The sequence below is a fragment of the Ursus maritimus genome, unplaced genomic scaffold (genome assembly GCF_017311325.1).
Source record: "Ursus maritimus isolate PB19 unplaced genomic scaffold, ASM1731132v1 scaffold_17, whole genome shotgun sequence".
NCBI lineage: Eukaryota > Metazoa > Chordata > Mammalia > Carnivora > Ursidae > Ursus > Ursus maritimus.
Window position 1 is genome coordinate 48388121 of NW_024424119.1, and position 13594 is coordinate 48401714.

General features: G+C 40.4%; 1 protein-coding gene across 1 annotated transcript; it reads left to right on the top strand.

Moving 5' to 3' along the window:
- Positions 1 to 3160: 3160 nt before the first annotated feature.
- On the top strand, positions 3161 to 4937 carry LOC103670469 (olfactory receptor 1G1-like). Its single transcript, XM_008698924.2, has one exon. The coding sequence runs from the start codon at positions 3996 to 3998 to the stop codon at positions 4935 to 4937; it is 942 nt and encodes a 313-aa protein (XP_008697146.1). The 5' UTR covers positions 3161 to 3995.
- Positions 4938 to 13594: the final 8657 nt, after the last annotated feature.

A 13594-nucleotide genomic window follows, 5' to 3' on the forward strand; every position in this document is an offset into this window, starting at 1 on the left:
TCCTCCTGGCTCCTGTTCCTGAGAAAAGGCTGCTCCAGCTCCAACTCTTTAGTCCATGCTGCTGTTAACAGGGGAGGAAGAACACTGAGGTTGCAGCAAGTCCTCTTTTTTTTTTTTTTAAGATTTATTTATTTTAGAGGTGGGGGGAGGGGCAGAGAGAAAGAAAGAGACAGTCCCAGGCAGACTCCACACTGAGCACAGAGTCTGATGTGGGTCTCGATCCCATGACCCCGAATTTGCTACCTGAGCCGAAACCAAGAGTTGGACGCTTAACTGACTGCATCACCCAGGTGCCCCATAGCAAGTCCTCTTGAGGAGAAGGGAAGGCAAACCAAATAGGCGAGACAGACTGAACACCTAGTGATGGTGACAAAATCTGAGGATGGTCAGAATTTCCAGGTAGGACCTGAAGGGGTAGAAATGGGAGACACTGATCACACACACGCACCCTTCTTTTCCTCCTCCTCCCCTATTCCTTCCTCCTTTCCTGTCCCTTCCTGCTCTCAGCCAACTACAACCTGGCTCACTTAACCACCATAAGGACAGCCTTGACTTGATATCCATGAATTCCCTGAGAGTCCATCCAGAAGTCAGTCCAGATCAGGGGTCCCCAAGCCCCCAGCCACGGCCAAGACATTGCAGCTGTGCAATAACAGTGCTCAGGACCCCTGGACTATGCATGGACAGCTCACTTTCAGCCCACTGGATCACAAGTGCTTCCAGAACCAGTCTACCACCACTCGAGGAGTGAAACAATCTTCACAACAATTAATAGGTCAGCATACCCTAGCTCATTTTTTTTAAGTTATCAGAAGTATTTGCAATAGATTTATTTTTTTTAATATTTTTTTATTATGTTAGTCACCATACAGTACATCCCTGGTTTTTGATGTAAAGTTCCATGATTCATTAGTTGCATATAACACCCAGTGCACCATGCAATACGTGCCCTCCTTACTACCCATCACCAGCCTATCCCATTCCCCCACACCCCTCGCCTCTGTAGCCCACAGTTTGTTTCTCAGAGTCCATAGTCTCTCATGCTTCATTCCCCCTTCTGATTATCCCCCCTTTCTTTATCCCTTTCTTCTCCTACTGATCTTCCTAGTTTTTAGTTCCATAGATGAGAGAAACCATATGATAATTGTCTTTCTCTGCTTGACTTATTTCACTTAGCATTATCTCCTCCAGTGCTGTCCACGTTGCAGCAAATGTTGAGAACTCATTCTTTCTGATAGCTGAGTAATAATATTCCATTGTATATATGGACCACAACTTCTTAATCCAGTCGTCTGTTGAAGGGCATCTCAACTCCTTCCACGATTTTGCTATTGTGGACAGAGCTGCTATGAACATTGGGGTGCATATGGCCCTTCTCTTCACTACATCTGTATCTTTGGGGTAAATACCCAGTAGTACAATGGCTGGATCATAGGGTAGCTCAATTTTTAACTTTTTAAGGGACCTCCACACTGTTTTCCAGAGTGGCTGTACCAACTTGCATTCCCACCAACAATGTAGGAGGGATCCCCTTTCTCCACATCCTCTCCAATAATTGTTGTTTCTTGTGTTGTCAATTTAGCCATTCTAACTGGCGTAAGGTGGTATCTTAGTGTGGTTTTGATTTGAATTTCCCTGATGGCTAATGATTTTGAACAGTTTTTCATGTGTCTGTTAGCCATTTGTATGTCTTTATTGGAAAAGTGTCTGTTCATATCTTCTGCCCATTTTATGATTTGTTTATTTGTTTCTCGCATATTGAGTTTGAGAAGTTCTTTGTAGATCTTGGATACCAGTCTTTTATCTGTAGCATCATTTGCAAATATATTCTCCCATTCCATGGGCTGCCTCTTAGTTTTTTTTGATTGTTTCCTTGGCTGTGCAGAAGCTTTTTATCTTGATGAAGTCCCACAAGTTCATTTTATCTTTTGTTTCTCTTGCCTTTGGAGATGTGTCATAAAAAAGGTTGCTGTGGCCCATGTTGTAGAGGTTGCTGCCTATGCTCTCCTCTAGGATTTTGATGGATTCCTGTCTCACATCGAGGTCTTTTATCCATTTAGAGTTTATCTTTGTGTATGGTGTGAGAGAGTGGTCAAGTTTCATTCTTTTGCATGAAGCTGTCCAATTTTCCCAGCACCATTTATTGAAGAGACTGTCTTTTTTCCACCAGATGTTTTTTCCTGCTTTATCAAAGATTAGTTGTGCAAAGAGCCCAGGGTCCATTTCTGGATTCTCTATTCTGTTCCATTGGTCTATGTGTCTGTTTTTGTGCCAGTACCATGCTGTCTTTGTGATCACAGCTTTGTAGTACAGCTTGAAATCCAGCATTGTGAGAAATTAGGGAATCCATCCCATTTACAATAGCACCAAAAACCACACGTTACCTTGGAATTAACTTAACCAGAGACGTAAAGGATCTATATTCTAGAAACTACAAATCACTCTTGAAAGACATTGAAGAAGACACAAAAAGATGGAAAAATATTCCATGCTCATGGATCAGAAGAATTAACATAGTTAAAATGTCCATGCTACCCAGAGCAATCTACACTTTCAATGCTATCCCGATCAAAATACCAATGACATTTTTCAAAGAACTGGAACAAATAGCCCTTAAATTTATATGGAAACAGAAAAGGCCCCGAATCGCCAAGGAATTGTTGAAAAGGAAATGCAATAGATTTATTTAGGCTCATTTTCCAATTGAGGTTCTGAGAAGGTAAATGATTTGACCAAGATGGTATACCTGGGACTCAAACCTGGACCTGCACATGTCACATGTCCAAATGGAAGCTTTGTCATGGTAGGTCAGAGCCATTGCCACCCAAAACCATGATGATGATACTGGGGACAATGGCACTTACAACTCTATACATGAAACTTTACAGTTTTCAAAACTCAACTTCCCACAGATAGGGGCCAAGAAAAAGTTCAACTTGCTCAGGATTCAGGGTGTTTCCCAGAAGTGAGATGTTCAGTTTTGAAAGAGGATAGAAAAGTCCTGGGCAAACATAGAGGACTAGTCGGTCACTCCAGAAGGCACCCTCCTTTTGTTAACTCTGTCAAGAGAAAACAATAATATCAGGGAAAGCTACTATTTGATGAGCATTTGATATAAGCCAGTCACTGTTCTAGTTCTGTACAATCCTTATCTAATTTAATCCTCAACAACCTTCTGATTTTGGCATTATTATCCTCTTTAAGCAGATACAGAAACTGAGGCCTGAAACACTGAATAGACTTGTTCAACATCATGGCCCACAAGGAGGCGGGGGCCCAGTGAAGTCTTGTCTGATCCAGAGGGAATGTATCTTATCACCACTTGAAAGAGAAGGACATTATCACGGGCTGGCATTGCCTGTTTGGGTGTTCATCCCTCTATTCCATCCAAATGCGTGAGATAAAATCTCTCAATTTGGATTTTACATCACAGGTCCTGAAAAAACCTTCAAGTGATTCTGGAATTTTGATGCATTCAACAGTCCTATACAGTTAGTTTATGTCTACATCTTACAGGTAAAGAAAATGAAGCTCAAAGAATGTAAATAATTTACCCAAAATATAGAAAGTAATGAGGGCTTAGACAGTGAGGACTCTCCTTAGTAATTGTCTAGTAAATGCCCATCCCCAAGATATCTTATTCAGACCTCTAAGCCTATGAGATTCAGATTTTCGCTTTTAAAAAAGTAGAGAGTGGACTAAGACCTGGGAAGCTTCTTCCTAGCAAAGCTCCAGTTCAGCCTCATCCAGGAAGTCCATAGGACAACTTATGAGACACCTAAAATGCAAAGTTCACCCCCAAAAAGATCTCCTGTTTCTACTGTCCATAGTTCTTAGCTCTGTACATGCTTAATGTGCCCACCAATGAGAGACAGGAGTGCATTTTAGTGACCTTTGAAAAGAACATAGAAAACAGAGGAAAGGCTTTGAATGATACAACTTGTTGGAGTCTATGTACATTTAAGCAAAATTTTCCTGCAATTCTGCTACTATAAATGGCAATTAGAAATCAAACTAGCATCTCTGACTTCCTGCTCCTGGGCTTCTCTCACCACCCAGAGCAGCAGCCTCTCCTCTTTGGGCTCTTCCTGGCCATGCACCTGGTCACCGTGTTGGGGAACCTGCTTATCATTCTGGCCATAGTTTCTGACCAGCACCTCCACACCCCCATGTACTTCTTCCTGGCCAATCTGTCCTTCGTTGAGACTTGCTTTTCCTGCACCATTGTCCCCAAGGTGCTGGTGACCATTAAGACACAACAACACACAATCTCCCACACTGGGTGCCTTATGCAGATGTACTTCTTTATGGCATTGACCCTACTGGATGACTTCCTGCTGGCCGTGATGGCCTATGACCGCTACGTGGCCATCTGCCTTCCTCTCCACTACACCACGATCGTGTGTCCCCAACGCTGCCTGCTGCTGGTCGCCGCATCCTGGCTCTGTGCCCACCTCCTGGCCTTCTCACTCACCCTCCTCATGTCTCAGTTCTCCTTCTGTGCCTCCCATTCCATCCCACACTTTTTCTGTGATGTACCCCCACTCCTCAAACTTGCCTGTTCAGACACCCAGATCTTTCAGGTCACGATGTTAACTGAAGCAGTTTTCACGGGCATGATTCCTCTCACCTGTGTCCTGGTCTCTTATGCCCACATCATGCACACCATCCTCAGGATCCCCTCAGCTGGAGGGAAGCACAAACTCTTTTCTACCTGTGGCTCTCACCTGTCAGTGGTCACTCTCTTCTATGGGACACTTTTTCTGGTGTATTTCCAGCCCTCATCCTCCTACTCAGCAGACATGGGAATGGTGGCATCTGTGGTATACACGATGGTCATCCCCATGCTGAACCCCTTCATCTACAGCCTGAGGAACAGGGACATGAAGGGGGCTCTGTGGAGACTCTCAGGCTGGAGAAGATGCTCTACTCTGTAAAGGGTCTTGCCCTAGACTGGAAGCTCAGGCTCTCTGAAATGCCTTCTCCCTGCACTTGTCCGTTGCAATTTTGAAAACTCAAGCTCAAGGCAGGATGGATGCTCGGCACTGTGAGCAGGGTCAACAAACAGAGAATGCCTGGCTGGACAGAAGTAGAATAAGATCAACTGGCCAAGGACACAGCTGCAACCTGGAAGGAGTGGCCGGCAATCCCTACAGGGTGACTTGATCAGTGGATACAGGTGTCCACGCAGATTCAAACCACACAGTGGGAATCATCAAAAGAAGAACAACAGACAGAACTCGGGCTCTCGGACGAAGCCAGGTACCAGCTCAGTCTATGACTGAGTGGGACTGTAAGTCCCACTCACCTACAAGCAATGCTCACAAGAGTTGGAAGGGTCAAGTGCTCTGACTTTCAGGGACCATTTCCAAGCCCAGCTTTGGAAGCAACTCACTGAGAGGGGCTAACCTACACACAGAGAAAGCTGAACCGAGAAGACACACTATTTGCTGGGACTCAGAGAACAAGAATAATTCTAGGGGGAAAACTAGGCACAGATAGATCACAGGACTAGCCCCAAAACACATTACAGAGATCAAGATCTAAGACTGTGACAAAGAGTGATTATTAGTTATGGACAAGTTCTTGACTCTTTGGTTTTTAAACCTGGGTTACTTCATTTGTCTCGACTGCAGAATGATACATGCTTGTTACAGTAAATCCGTAAAACATAAATAGGAAAAAAGAAAACACTCACTACCCCTCCTTATAAAGGAAATCATTGATAATATTTTACAGTATTTCCCACCTATCTTTTTCTAATTACTTTTTGTCTTTACTATGCTGAGAAAATACTGCTGGTATGAGTATATATGCTTTTTTGCTTTATCTTATAACATGAGTTGTCTCCATATTATTATCTCTTCCTGAACATTTGGTTCTCTGAAATCACACTGCAAAAAACCTCCATGGTATATATGCTTTTCACCATGGTTGGATGATTAGGGCATTTCTAAGCTTTCACTATTACAAATAATGATGCAAAAAAAGGTCTCTGAAAAGAAATTATTTTCATATATTCATAGTCTGTTACATTCAATATTTTCAAAAGAAAATATTTAATATATTTCAAAAAGTAGACTATCTAAGTAGTACCTTTTTAGGTTCCTTTATCCATTCTGCCAAGAAGCCCAAATGAGAGTGCCCATTAAACTACATCCTCTCCATATTTTGATGTTCACATTTTCCCCTTAATTATAACTGATATGATAGCCAAAATGGTGTCTCTTTGACTTAGTTTTAATTTCTTTTGTTCTTGTTGAAGGAACTGTTTTCCAGAATCTGTTAACCATTTTTTCCATTTCATCTTTTTTAAGTTTTTCTTTTTTGTTATTATAATTACAGTGTAATTAACACACAATGTTATATCATTTTTAAAATTGAAGTGTAGTTAACAAATAGTATGTAGTATAATATTAGTTTCAGATGTATGACATAGGAATTGGACAACCATATACAACACAAAATGCTCCCCACAATAAATTTATATTTAGGAGTTGGGAAACTCAGCTACAAAGAATCTCAGGAGTAAAAGAAATCATAATGGCTTTTAGAAATTATTGTTATCTGAATGAAAAACAATTTGAAACATATTTGCTAGAAATTCTTCACAGGAAGATTAGTTATACGCAAATGTTAGAAAAGCAAAGTCTACAAGATACTAAGCCTAGAATTCATCTGAAAAAGAACAATATCAACCCAAGCAAGAAAAGAGATGAGAGTAAAATATGATAAAATAGAATAAAACACACAATAGAGAAGTCCTACAAAGCTAAAAGTTTTTTGAAAAGATAACTTATATTCCTCTGATAAAAAATGGTTATATGGGGAAAATACCAATCATCAACAAGAAGAAAAAAAAGAGGGACATTACCTCTGATCGTAAAATAAAGAGGATATTATGAACAATGTTATATAAATTTTAAAATTTAGATTAAATCGACAAATTTCTAGAAAAACATATCACACCAAAACTAATATAGGAATAAAAAGAAAACCTAAATAAACCTATAACCATTGATAAAGCTTCATTAGTAGCCCTTCCTTAAAGAAACATTCAGGCCCAAATGGCTGTAAGAATGAGTTTCTATACACAATTCAAGAAGGAAAACATTTCAGGCTTGCAAACCCTTTCAAAAAAATAGAAAATGAAGGAACACTCACCCAATGCCTTTTGAGATTAACACAAACTTCATACCAAAAGCTGACGAGAAATTGCAAACAATTACCATAACAATTTGATCTCCAAGAAGATAAATGCATCAAAGAAATTTATCAAATAAATGCACCAATTCAAAGTAAAATATTAGCAATACAATCACAACAATGCAGAAGAAAATAAGATGTGTCTATACCAAATTGAGTTTTCCCAGGAAGGAAAGGTGGATCTCACATTCAGAAATCAACCAACGTAAGTCACCATATTTATACAGCAAAGGACAAAAATCATCTGATGCAAGAACAACATCTCAACAGATGGAAGAAAAAACATGTCATACAATTCAACATCCACTCACTGAAAAGTCCTCTTGGCAAAATGGATTTGGAACAAAACTTTCTGAATCTGAAAAAAGGTTGCCTTTTTTTAAACATATGGCATATATAACACATAAGGGTACACATTTAAATCTCTGTTGTCTAAACAAGGAACAAGACAGAACACCAGCTCTCACAACAGCTCTCCCACACTCTACCTGAGGTCTCATCAGGACAGTCAGAGGAGAGAAAAGTAAAGGATATAAATTCTCTACAGGAAGAAACAAGGCGGCATTTTGCTTACAGATAACATTTTGATACAATTGCAATTCAAAGGAGTCTATGGAGGAACCACTGGAATTAATAATTATTTATCTTCGTGCAAAAACAAATACAACATAGACACACACACACACCTCCCACCTCACTACAGACGCAAAAATCAATTCCAGGTGCACTAAAGAACTCATTGGGAAAAGCAATATCATAAAGTTTTTAAAGAAGAATGCTGGAAAATATCTTCCTGAACTCACGAAACAAAGGACCACTTCAAAAAATAAAAATACTGATGACTTCAATCAGTTAAAATAAAAATACTGATTTAGCAAACAGCACTGTAAACTCTGAAATGACAAACCAGGGATAGAGGAAATGTTTATCATGTATGTAAATCAACAAAGGACTAGGATCTAGAATAAACAGTTGTACATAGTTCTATAAATAAATCAGAATGTAACAGGTAACTAAATGGAAAAATGAACAAAAATTGAAACAAGCAGTTTCTAAATAAGGAAATAAAAATACTAATGAGCAGAACCTGGGTGGCTGACTCAATTAAGCCTCTCACTTTTTTTTTTAAATAATAATTTTTTATTATGTTATGTTAGTCACCATACAGTACATCCCTGGTTTTTGACGTAAAGTTCGATGATTCATTAGTTGCGTATAACACCCAGTGCACCATGCAATACATGCCCTCCTTACTACCCACCACCAGCCTATCCCATTCCCCCACCCCCTCCCCTCTGAAGCCCTCGGTTTGTTTCTCAGAGTCCATAGTCTCTCATGCTTCATTCCCCCTTCTGATTATCCCCCCTTTCTTTATCCCTTTCTTCCCCTACCGATCTTCCTAGTTCTTATGTTCCATAGATGAGAGAAATCATATGATAATTGTCTTTCTCTGCTTGACTTATTTCACTTAGCATTATCTCCTCCAGTGCCGTCCATGTTGCAGCAAATGCTGAGAACTCGTTCTTTCTGATAGCTGAGTAATATTCCATTGTATATATGGACCACAACTTCTTAATCCAGTCATCTGTTGAAGGGCATCTCGGTTCCTTCCATGATTTAGCTATTGTGGACAAAGCTGCTATGAACATTGGGGTGCATATGGCCCTTCTCTTCACTACGTCTGTATCTTTGGGGTAAATACCCAGTAGTGCAATGGCTGGGTCATAGGGTAGCTCAATTTTTAACTTTTTAAGGGACCTCCACACTGTTTTCCAGAGTGGCTGCCAAGTACCCAGAAATGAATCTACCAAAATATATACAAGACCACTATATAAAAATGAATAAAACATTATTGACATTTATTAAAGATCTTCATAAATTAACATATAATGGTCATGAGTTGGGAGCCCCTATAATTATGAAAACTTCCTCTCTGAAGTGTTTGAATCAATTCAGTTCATTTAAAAATTCAACAAGTGGGCACTTGGGTGGCTCAGCTGGTTGAGCATCTGAGTCTTGATTTTGGCTCATGTCATGATCTCAAAGTCATGAGATCTAGCCCCATTTCAGGCTCCATGCTAAGCATGGAGCTTGCTTAAGATTCTCTCTCTCCCTTCATCCACTCACCCTTTCTCTCTAAAAAAAGGAAACAATTCAACAAGTGTAGGTGTATCTGTCACTCTTTATATGTCTTTGGAAAGAGACAATCATATTTAAAAATGTGAAAGAAAATGAAAAAAGAAACAGCCAAGGGGTGCCTCGGCAGCACAGTTGGTTGAGCAACTGACTCTTGGTTTCAGGTCAGGCCGTGATCTCAGGGTTGTGAGATGGAGCCCCACGTCAGGCTCCCTGCTCAGCAGGGGGTCTGCTTGAGATTCTCTCTCCCTCTCCCTCTGCCTCTCCTGCTCATGCTCTCTCTCAAAGAAATAAATAAATCTAAAAAAAAAAAAAAAGGATTAGCCAAGAAATTTTCAAGGAAGAACAAAGTGGGAAGCCTTTCTCTGCCAGATATAAAAGCTATCAAGCTATAGTTTACAAGACAGTGTAGAAACGGCGAATGGATACTAAGACAACTGGGTGTCTGGATGTAAAAAATATTAGACACTAGTTTTACAACACAAAAATCAGTTCCAGATGGGGTGCCTGGGCGACTCAGTTGTTTAAGCGTCCAACTCTGGATTTCAGCTCAGGTCGTGGTCTCAGGGTCATGAGATGGAGCCCCCCACACGGGGCTCCGTGCTGGGCATGGAGCTTGCTTAAGATTTTCTCTCTCCCTCTCCCTCTGCTCCTCCCCATCCCCCTTCCCTCTCTTAAAAAAAAAAAAAATTCCAGATGAATTAAAAGCCTAAATGTAAAAGGCAAAATGAGAAAGCTTTTAAGAGAGGACACTGGAAAAGATCTTCCTGACCTTGGATAAGGAGGGCACGTATTGCATGGTGCACTGGGTGTTATACGCAACTAATGAATCATCAAACTTTACATCAGAAACCAGAGATGTACTGTATAGTGACTAACATAATAAAAAAAATTTTTAAAAAGTATATCTTAGGGGCGCCTGGGTGGCACAGCGGTTAAGTGTCTGCCTTCGGCTCAGGGCATGATCCCAGTGTTGTGGGATCGAGCCCCATGTCGGGCTCTTCCGCTGTGAGCCTGCCTCTTCCTCTCCCACTCCCCCTGCTTGTGTTCCCTCTCTCGCTGGCTGTCTCTATCTCTGTCGAATAAATAAATAAAATCTTTCAAAAAAAAAAAAAAGTATATCTTAAACCAGAAATGAAATAAGCACTAACAAAAAGAAAAATATTGGTGAATTCAATGAAATTAAAATGAAAAACATGTATTACCTTAAAAATATGACTTAAAAGTGAGTAGAAAAACAGGCTGGAAAAAATATTTTAACACATACAATAAACAAGGGATTTATACATACAGAATACTTAAAGAGTTAAATAAGTCAAGAAGAAAAATCAAGAAAAATAAGAGAACAGAAAACGCAAAGAAAAAATAAGTAGGCACTCTCAAAAACAGAAAAAAATGACTAAAAATCTTATACTTCTGGGTATAAGAGAACTGAAATCAGGATCTGGAAGAGATATCTGCGCTCTTATGTTGACTGCAGCATTGTTCACAACAGCCAAGATACGGAAACAACCCAAATGTCCAACCACAGATAAACGGGTAAACAAAATGTGGCATATACATACAATAGACTACCATTCAGCCTTGAAAGGAAGGAAATCCTGTCACATACCACAGTATGGATGAAACTTGACACTACATACTAAGTGAGACAACCCAGTCACCAAAAGACAAATACCCTATATGAATCTACTTACATAAGGTATCCAAAGCAGTCAAATTCATAGACACAGAAGCTGGGGTGGGGAGAAATGGGGAGTTGAACAATAAGTAGAGAGTTTCTGTTTTGCAAGATGAAAATGTTTTGGAAATCTGTTGCACAACGATGTGAATATATTCAACAGTCCTAAAATGTACACTTAGTGCTTAACATGGTCGATCTTGTTCTGCGTTTCTTACAGGAAAGAAAGTCATATGACAGTGATCATCACATCATTTTTCCTAAGAGTCAAAAACTGGATATTCCTTCAACAATAGATCGAGCAATGCCTAACATCCACGTATAATGGAACATCTTACAATGATGAACACGAACGGACCATAGCTGCACATGGCACTCTAAACGAATCTCACGAGGTCAAATGTTCAGTAACAGAAATCAGACACAAAACAGAATAGAGTAGGTGATCCCATTTATACAAAGTTTGAAACCAGGCAAAACTAAAATAAAATGTTAGGGAAAAGTGGCTATTTGACCCGGAGGAGGAGAAAGGGCAGTGACTGGCAGCAAGAAGAACTTCTACTTCTTGATGTGGGAGGAGACACACGGCATTTGCCCCATAATAATTCACGGAGCCACATACTTACATTCTGTGCAGTGTTGTGTATGTATCTTATATTTCACTGATTTTAAGAATTAGTTTTAAAGAGACAGAAGAGATACCACTAATCGCTCACCATAACATCTGCAGTTCTGACATCCCAAAAGCTCTGGTAACAGTTTTTTCAAAGGTCTGTAGCAAGCTCAGTAACAACCACCTGATGTGACCTATAATGATGATACTTCCAGTCTTCACTAGTCCTACATGGTATGGATAGTCGTTCATTCTGCAGCAGAGATGGCGTGTGTTTGGTTAATGGAGTGCCATATCGAAACCAGCTCAAACAGTCATACACGCCATAACATACCACTTCAAGCACAAAAATTCTGAAATACATAAAAATACAGCTGACGGGGGATTACTGGCTTGCACCAGACATGCAGCTCCATGCACAGGCATGAATGGACCTCAAAAAATGTAACATTGACAAAAACTAGCAAGTTACAAAAAAAACAAAAAATGTAATTCCAATCACATAAAGGACAAAAACATGCATAATCAGACAATGAATAGTTTCATCAGATATGCATGTATGGTAAAATTATAAGAAAAACTATAGCAATACTCACAATAACAGTTTCCTCTAATAGAGGAGGAAAAGAAATGTGCTCAGAGAAGCACAAAGGGGGACTCCAAGTGATAGAAATACTGTCATTCTAACATATTGCTACAATAGTAAATCTGAAAGGAAAGAGTATGGATATTATTTTATTATCATTTATTAAATGACACATATATATTTTATTTTTATTATGATATATTAGTCACCATACAGTACATCATTAATTTTTGATGTAATGTTCCATGATTCATTGTTTGCATATAACACCCAGTGCTCCATGCAATACGTGCCCTCCTTACTACCCATCACCGGCCTATCCCAGTTCCCCAACCCCCTCCCCTCTGAAGCCCTGTTTGTTTCCTGGAGTCCATAGTCTCTCATGGTTCATTCCCCCTTCTGTTTACCCCCTCATCATTAATATTTTATTTTTTTAAGATTTCTTTATTTATTTTAGAGGTGGGGAGGGGCAGAGGAAGAGAGCGAATCTCAAGCTGACTCCCAGTTGAGCGTGGAGCCCAACTTGGGGCTCGGTCTCATGACCCCCAAATCATGACCTGAGCCGAAATCAAGAGTTGGATGTTGAACAGACAGAGCCACCAAGTGCCCCACACATGCATGTTTTATAAGTAACACTTTTTTTTTTTTAAGATTTTATTTATTCGACAGAGAGAGAGACAGCCAGCGAGAGAGGGAACACAAGCAGGGGGAGTGGGAGAGGAAGAAGCAGGCTCATAGCAGAAGAGTCTGATGTGGGGCTCGATCCCACAACGCCGGGATCACGCCCTGAGCCGAAGGCAGACGCTTAACCGCTGTGCCACCCAGGCGCCCCTATAAGTAACACTTCTGTACATAAAACAGATTTACAACAACGATAAGTATGTATATGCACAAATACCCAGCACTGTGGCCTTCTGTAGATTCTACATGTTGACCATTTACTGGCTACTGGGGTCCTAGAGAACGAGAATGCCCCCCCTTCAACATGCCATTTGAAGGCAACAATTGTGACCTTCAATCTATTTTTTTCTCTTTATTCGTTTTCTGGAACCTACCATGTTTCATCCACGAGGACTAAGCTCTCATTAGAAGGTGTTTACTCCATGATGGGGACAGGCTGAAGATGACAAATCCAACCTGCACCTCACCCAAGGGAACAATTACAAGTGCCTCCATGGATCCCAGCCCTAGTCGCCTGGAAAGGGGGGTAAACAGACACCGAGGGGACTCGAGGGGCCCCAGTCTAGAATTGCCTCATCTTGTCTCTAACTAGGAAGTCTGAGGTTGGGTCCCAGGAGATACTGCCTGTGAATAGTGGGCAGTCCTCCTGAGTGCTCAGTCTATGCAGCTGCAGCAGAGAGGGAAGGGCTCC

Excerpts from the sequence above, each read along its gene's own strand:
- LOC103670469 (XM_008698924.2), top strand. The coding sequence starts at position 3,996 with ATGGCAATTAGAAATCAAACTAGCATCTCTGACTTCCTGCTCCTGGGC.